Source organism: Oncorhynchus clarkii, chromosome 3 (assembly GCF_045791955.1).
Source record: "Oncorhynchus clarkii lewisi isolate Uvic-CL-2024 chromosome 3, UVic_Ocla_1.0, whole genome shotgun sequence".
NCBI classification, from domain to species: Eukaryota; Metazoa; Chordata; class Actinopteri; order Salmoniformes; family Salmonidae; genus Oncorhynchus; species Oncorhynchus clarkii.
Genome location: NC_092149.1, coordinates 63110065 through 63117876, shown reverse-complemented (window position 1 = coordinate 63117876; position 7812 = coordinate 63110065). Strand labels below are relative to the sequence as shown.

Sequence of the window (7812 nt, the reverse complement as noted above, 5' to 3'; positions counted from 1 at the left end):
CTGCAAAATGTCTTGATAAACTTGGGAATTAATTTTTCTGCCGATGATAGCAATCTGTCCAGGCCCTGAGGCAGCAAAGCAGCTCCAAAGCATGATGCTCCCTTCACCATTCTTTATTGTTGGGATGAGGTTTTGGTGTTGGTGTGCTGTGCCTTTTTTTCTCCACACATAGCGTGTGTGTTCCTTCCAAACAACTCAACTTTAGTTTAATCTGTCCACACAATATTTTGCCAGTAGCGCAGTGGAACATCCAGATGCTCGTTTACGAACCTCAGACATGCAGCAATGTTTTTTTGGACAGCAGTGGCTTCTTCCGAGGTGTCCTCCCATGAACACCATTCTTGTTTAGTATTTTACATATAGTAGACTCGTCAACTGAGATGTTAGCATTTTCCAGAGATTTCTTTAATTCTTTAACTGACACTCTAAGATTCTTCTTAGCCTCATTGAGCATTCTGCGCTGTGCTCTTGCAGTCATCTTTGCAGGACGGCCACTCCTAGGGAGAGTAGCAACAGTGCTGAAATTTCTCCATTTATAGACAATTTGTCTTACCGTGGACTGATGAATATCAAGGCTTTTAGAGATACATTTTTCTAACCCTTTCCAGCTTTATGCAAGTCAACAATTCTTAATCTTAAGTCTTCTGAGATCTCTTTTGTTAGAGGCATGGTTCACATCAGACAATGCTTCTTGTGAATAGCAAACTCACATTTTGTGAGTGTTTTGTTATAGGGCAGGGCAGCTCTAACCAACATCTCCAATCTCGTCTCAATGATTGTACTCCAGGTTAGCTGACTCCTGACTCCAATTAGCTTTTGGAGAAGTCATTAGCCTAGGGGTTCACATACTTTTTCCAATCTACACTATGAATGTTTAAATTATGTATTCAATATAGACAAGAAAAATACATGAATTTATGTGTTATTAGTTTAAGCAGACTGGGTTTGTCTGTTGTTGTGACTTAGATGAAGATCAGATATGACCAATTTATGCAGAAATCCAGATCATTCCAAAGGGTTCACATACTTTTTCTTGCCACTGTATATGGTGGTAGATTAAATATAGTCTTTGGAATTTATTCAGTTAAGCTGACACTGCGGAAAGCCATTTTATGTAAACATCACATTGTGTCAGCAGTAATAAGAAAATCTGTTTGATTTGTTTACTCAGTAAACATTCTCATCATATACATGTCAATGCTACAAATTCGATTTTATAGGCAAAGCCCACTGCAGTGCAAATCTGTTATAAAGAGAACTTAAATGACCAAGACAAGACATTCTATCCAATTCTTTCAGCATCCAGTAACCACATCCAGACCATAACAAGCCATCTGGGAGCACCTGACTGTCAATGCCTGCTCACATACCCTGGGGCCATGGGGTATTCTATCTCTAGCCTAATCCTGTGTAGAACTGAGGAGTCCACTAACAATTGCACTTAACTGATAGAATTGGATAGAATGTCTTGTCTTGGTCATTTAAGTTATCTTTATACCATATTTGTACTGCAGTGGGCTTTGCCTATAAAATCAAATTTGTTCCATTGACATGTACACTACCGGTCAAAAGTTTTAGAACACCTACTCATTCAAGGGTTTTTCTTAATTTTGAAGAATCTCAAATATAAAATATATTTTGATTTGTTTAACACTTTTTTGGTTACTACATTATTCCATATGTGTTATTTCATAGTTTTGATGTCTTCACTATTATTCTACAATGTAGAAAACAGTCAAATAATGAAAAACCCTGAATGACTAGGTGTTCTAAGACTTTTGACCAGTAGTGTACTCCCTGTTCAACCACGAGTGCGTGGCCAAACACGACTCCAACACCATCATTACGTTTGCTGATGACACAACAGTGTTGGCCTGATCACCGACAACGATGAGACAGACTATAGGGAGGAGGTCAGAGAACTGGCAGTGTGGTGCCAAGACAACAACCTCTCTCTCAATGTGAGCAAGACAAAGGAGCTGATCATGGACTATAGGAAAATAACATTGACCGGGCTGTAGTGGAGCAGGTCGAGAGTTTCAAGTTCCTTGGTGTCCACATCACCAACGAACTATCATGGTCCAGACACACCGAGACAGCCTTGACCGTAATGCGCTACAGAGGGTAGTGTGTACAGCCCAGTATCTCACTGGGGCCAAGCGTCTTGCCATCCAGGACCTATATAATAGGCGGTGTCAGAGGAAAGCCCGTAAAATTGTCAGAGACTCCATTCACCCAAGTCATAGACCGTTTTCTTTGCAACCGTACGGCAAGTGATACCGGAGCTCCAAGTCTAGGACCAAAAGGCTCCTCAACAGCTTCTACCCCCAAGCCATAAGACTGCTGAATAATTAATCAAATGGACACCGGACGATATACATTGACACCCCACCCTCCCTCCATTTGTTTTGTACACTGCTGCTACTCAATGTTTATTATCTATGCATAGTCACTTCACCACTACCTACACACAAATTACCTCAACTAACGTGTACCCCTAGCACACTGACTCGGTACCGGTACCTCCTGTATGTAGCCTCGTTATTGTTATTTTATTGTGTTACTTTTTATATATTTTTTTACTTTAGTTTATTTGGTAAATATTTTTATAACTCTTCTTGAACTGCAATATTGGTTTAAGGGATTGTAAGTAAGCATTTCACGGTAAGCTCTACACTTTTTGTATTTGGCGCATGTGACAAATAAAGTTTGATTTGATGAGAATGTTTACTGAGTAAACCAATTAAACTGAGATCACCTGATGCAGAGGCCTTGACTTGCTATGTCATTTTGAAACAGGATAGGGTTGGGTGGTTCTCCTAGAAAGCCATAACAGCCAGCACATTTTACAGAAATGCTTTCCATCCATCCGGACAAATATGTAAACCAGCTATGAAAACAGAAGTGGGTCCAGCCTAAGAGCCTCAGAGGGTCAAGAGTAAAACACATCCGTTTCCTTGGAAAGTCTCCTTGCAGATCATGTAACGCAACCATACAGTAAGGTGACACTGATAATCTCTAGGAGACCCTTTCGGTCATAAACAAAACAGATTTTTATGGGCTACTGTTACCACAGAAAACAAAAAAGAAAACAACAAGTAGAAATATATTTCAGAAACATACTGTAAATGTATAGAGAGAGATATATGGCTATACACTGATTGTACAAAACATAATTGTATCAGTGTAGTCATAGATATTTGCTGTTATGACTTATCTCACTATATTCAATATTTTACATTACAATATACACTGAGCGTACAAAACATTAGAAACACTTGCTCTTTCCATAATGAATCCAGGTGAAACTATGATCCCTTATTGATGTCATCTGTTAAATCCACTTCAATCAGTGTAGATGAAGGGTAGGAGACAGGCTAAAGAAGGATTATTATGCCTTGAGACAATTGAGACATGGATAGTGTATGTGTGCCATTCAGAGGGTGAATGGTCAAGACAAAATATTTAAGTGCCTTTGAATGGGGTATGGTAGCACAAGTATGAGTGTGTCAAGAACAGCAAAGCTACTGAGTTTTTTATGCTGAAAAGTTTCCAGTGTGTATCAAGAATGGTCCACAACCCAAAGGACATTCAGCCAACTTGACACAATTGTGGGAGTTGGAGTCAACATGAGCCAGCATTCCTTTGGAACGCTTTTGACAGCTTGTAGAGCCATGGCCCAACGAATTGAGGCTGTTCTGAGGGCAAAAGGGGGGTGCAACTCCATATTAGGAAGGTGTTCCTTATGTTTTGTACACTCAGTGTATTTAATGCTATATATATCTGCATGTAGACTACTGATTTACTGATTTATATTCATCAACAGGAGTACCTCCCATCCTACTGGATGATAGTCCAGCATAGAAGCATGATGCTCAGATAGATAACATCTCATCTAATTAGCCCCTGAAGGAAACCTTACTAATGTCATTAGATTACATTAGGGAAGCATTGCATCCAACCTGTGTATTTAACCAAACAACCATAGCCATGGTAAAAGGGGTCATACATTTCAAACAACCTTGAGCTGTTTGTATGTGGTGATGGTTATCTACTGTGGCAGACACCACAGGAGATCAAGGGTACTGTGATAAAATAAAGGCAGGTTAGTATGGACTATAGCTACCTCCTCTCCTCAACTCTCATCATGTCATTGTGTCTGCTCAGCATTGTACTGCTAGTCCCTGGCCTCTGCTCAATGTTAAATGGCAGGGACTGATTTAGGAAAAAGTACCTAATGGCATAAAAAATAGGTTTAAAAAAAAGTATCATACCTTTCTTTCCCAAGACGAATACCAACAAGAAAATACTTGGTATTCTTCTGAGTAAAACTATTAGCCTACAGTAATTTCAAATCAAAACGTAAACCCCAAATTACTTTACCTATCTGGTATTGTGCACAGGCATGCTTACGGTCTATTAAATCCAAAATGGCATTTTATCTTTACTTCTTTATGGATAAGTTCCTCCATCTCTCCCATGAATAATTAATTCTACAGAAGTATTCTCAGGGGATACCAGACCAGTTCACAGTTTTTTTAATGAAACTAACTGGATTTCACTCAAGCTATTCTAATAGCCATATATGTCTGATATCCTCAGTGAGGCAGGTATAAGACTATTTGATGTGCAGACCTGAACTACATGAAAGCACGCAATAGTATGGTGAAATAGATTAAATCTCAGCAACAACATTTTAGATGGTGCGTGTGTGTGCGTGTGTGTGTGTGTGTGTGTGTGTGTGTGTGTGTGTGTGTGCGTGTGTGTGTGTGTGTGTGTGTGTGTGTGTGTGTGTGTGTGTGTGTGTGTGTGTGTGTGTGTGTGTGTGTGTGTGTGTGTGTGTGAGTCTGCGTGTGTGTGTGTGTGTGTGTGTGTGTGTGTGTGTGTGTGTGTGTGTGTGTGTGTGTGTGTGTGTGTGTGTGTGTGTGTGTGTGTGTGTGTGTGTGAGTCTGCGTGTACGTCGTTTTTTTTTATTGAATTGGAAAGAAATCCGTGCTGAAGTTTAGTCGCACTTGAAACACTTTGCAAAGCCTATAACACCGATTCCTTCACGTTGAGATGTCTGAGTCGTAGCAGCGGCGCAATGCTGACAACCTCAAACTCTGCATTACATTTTTTTTTTATCTGAGCAGTAGGGCGTCCAAGGGGAGTTGGCACTTTAAATTAATCTTTTCATTTCAAAGACTAAAGTAAACATTGTTTCGTTCACCTGCTGTGATTACCTGCCATAGGCTTTATTCTACTTCCATCGTTTCCACGCTCTGTTGGGGGTATTGATGACGTTTTCTATATTTATGTTGCCTGCCCCTCAACAGATCAACTAGACTATCTATAGCAACAAAGTAAAACAAAAGATGAGCTGAAAAGTAGAACATTTATATTGGAGAGCATTACAAACACCTAATTGATCAGTTGACAGATGGAGGATGGGCATATCCCAATTTCATTCTTCAATTCACTCACTTTCTTCATTCATTTCCCAGTTTATGTCATTGTTGCGCACAACACATTTGAACAACCCATCTAAACGCAACATCCATGTATAGGCTACTTTATGTCAATAAACTTTACTACAAGTCAAGGCTCCTGCCAAAATCACCAGTTTTTGGACGAGAATTTTGGAAAGGTAACACATAATTATTTTGCACCGTGTTGGTGTCACTGCATGGCATGTCGCGGGCTGCATTCTACAACAACCTAGGCTACAGGCTACCGTACAGCATAGGTCTCCATGGACAATATTCCACGAACTATGATTTAGAGTAGGCTACTTATGATGCTCAACTTCCGCATTTAGTTATAGCCTATTACATCATCATTCTGAATAGAAATAGACCATACACAAATGTCAACCCATCATTTTGACTAAATTATTCCGATGGCATGGGGATGAATGGCATTCGCATTTGCACCACCTTCGCCAGAATCATGGTGGGCAATTTTGAGAATATTTCATCTACGATGCTGACTAGTAAAACTAACATTATGTTGCAACATAATGTTAGTAAACTGAATTATTCCGTTATCCCGGCCATGCACCGGTATGGTAAAGAGGGAACCAGCGAAGTTTGATCGGACTGTGCATCTCCCATACCCACCAGCTGCTACCCTGCTTCTCTTACCTTGTTCTGCATCCACGTCTGTCAGGGTCTTCACGCACGAAAATAATCCCGATATGGTGAAAAAGGCGATTAGAAATGTGGACATCGTTGCGGAGTGAGGGCTGAAGAGCCACAGCACTTCTCTCACGCGAGTCCAGGAGAGCCCCCCTAATCGAGCGCCGTTCTTCAGGGATGCCAAGAGGAATCTGTTTGCGGAACGGACCAGCAACACTCCCTCACTCCGTACATTCACATTGATCAGTAGGTCTCTGCTAGGTGTTCAGCTAAACGGACGTACGACAGACAGTAAGAGATGGAGAGAGCGACGAGAGAGGGGAGGAAAAGAATGGAAGGCGGGGTGGGAGGATACAGAATTTGCGCGTCTTGGCTTTTTAAAACGCATAGAAGTGTGTCTAATATTACTTAGCATCGAACCATTGTGTCACAAGATGGAAATCCGTCAATGGCTCATGGTTAGTGTTAGTGTTTGCACCACCATGTGTCTATAGTTTTGGATGCGTTTTGATCACCCATTCCCCATAAAACAATATTATTGATTGGCTATTTTATAAATTGTATATGATCATTAGCCCGGGTACCATCATTATCAGTTTAAGGAAGTTTCGGGTAGATGCGATCCACCCAAGCCTTATGGTCTACATGGTTTTCAATGAGCAAAATGTTATTTTCCCATAAATTGAAGAGGTCATTTGATACATGCAAACATGACTAAATGATTACTTATTAGTTGCATATTACACGTGGATAAATGTTTGACTTGTAGAATTAAGGTAGCATTAGGCAGAGATGGAGTCATGGGAATAAAGTAGCCTACATATCTCCTGGGTTTGACATTGATAAAACATTCCAGGGCTTTAGATTTCACCTGGATTACCTTTTGGATCTTCCCCATCTCTCCTGTGGGGTTGGTCTCCTCTCCTCCATACCTCTCAGGGATTCCGTAAAAGGTCATCTTGCCCACCACCAGTAGGCCCACATATCCATGGGCTCAGGGTTTCATGGTCTCAAACCATATGCTTGGGTGGTTCTACCATAATTTTCCAGAATGGGTAAATAATACATATGTAGTATTTTACACTTAAATGACATTGTTAAATGTAATACAATTTTGGAAATTACTAGTGGGTTACTAGAGATAACTCCAACAGTGCGTTGTTTGCCCTACCACTCAACCTGTTGTGGGGTTGGACTCTTCTCCGTATACAGTACCCCTCTGATACAGTACCCCTCTGATACAGTAGCCCTCTGATGCTGTAGAATGGTCATCTCCACCACCCAAACAGTAGATCCACATATCCATGCGCTCATATGATGAATATACTTAAATGTAATACAATTGTAAAAATTACTAGTGGGTATAGTGTTAACTCTAATGGTGCAGTGTAGGCCCTATACCAGTCTTTAACTAACAGAATATAAAGCAAACATACATCATTTTCAACTGTAGAATGGTTTAGACCTCATCTGACATGTTTTCTGAGTTTTCTAGAAGACAGACAGGTGTCTGAGACAAATCTGTAACACAAGGAGGTAGCCACTGTTAACTGGAGGTGCTCATTATCTATTGAAGTCGGCCCGCACACTGCACTAAACAGCCCAAGGCTAGCCCAATGGACATGTTTCTCTGTTCTGCTACATCCCTTCCAAAGCACTGACTTGCAGCTTTGAAGCTTAAACCATGATCCTTCAC

General features: G+C 40.6%; 1 protein-coding gene across 1 annotated transcript in view; it reads right to left on the bottom strand.

Annotated features, from left to right (window-relative positions):
- Positions 1–6300, bottom strand: part of LOC139401164 (low-density lipoprotein receptor-related protein 1B-like) — a 430219-nt gene extending 423919 nt beyond the window's left edge. Inside the window, exon 1 of the mRNA XM_071145604.1 lies at positions 6123–6300. Within this exon, the coding sequence (XP_071001705.1) occupies positions 6123–6207 (85 nt within the window). The 5' untranslated portion in view covers positions 6208–6300. The remainder of the gene's footprint in view (positions 1–6122) is intronic.
- Positions 6301–7812: the final 1512 nt, after the last annotated feature.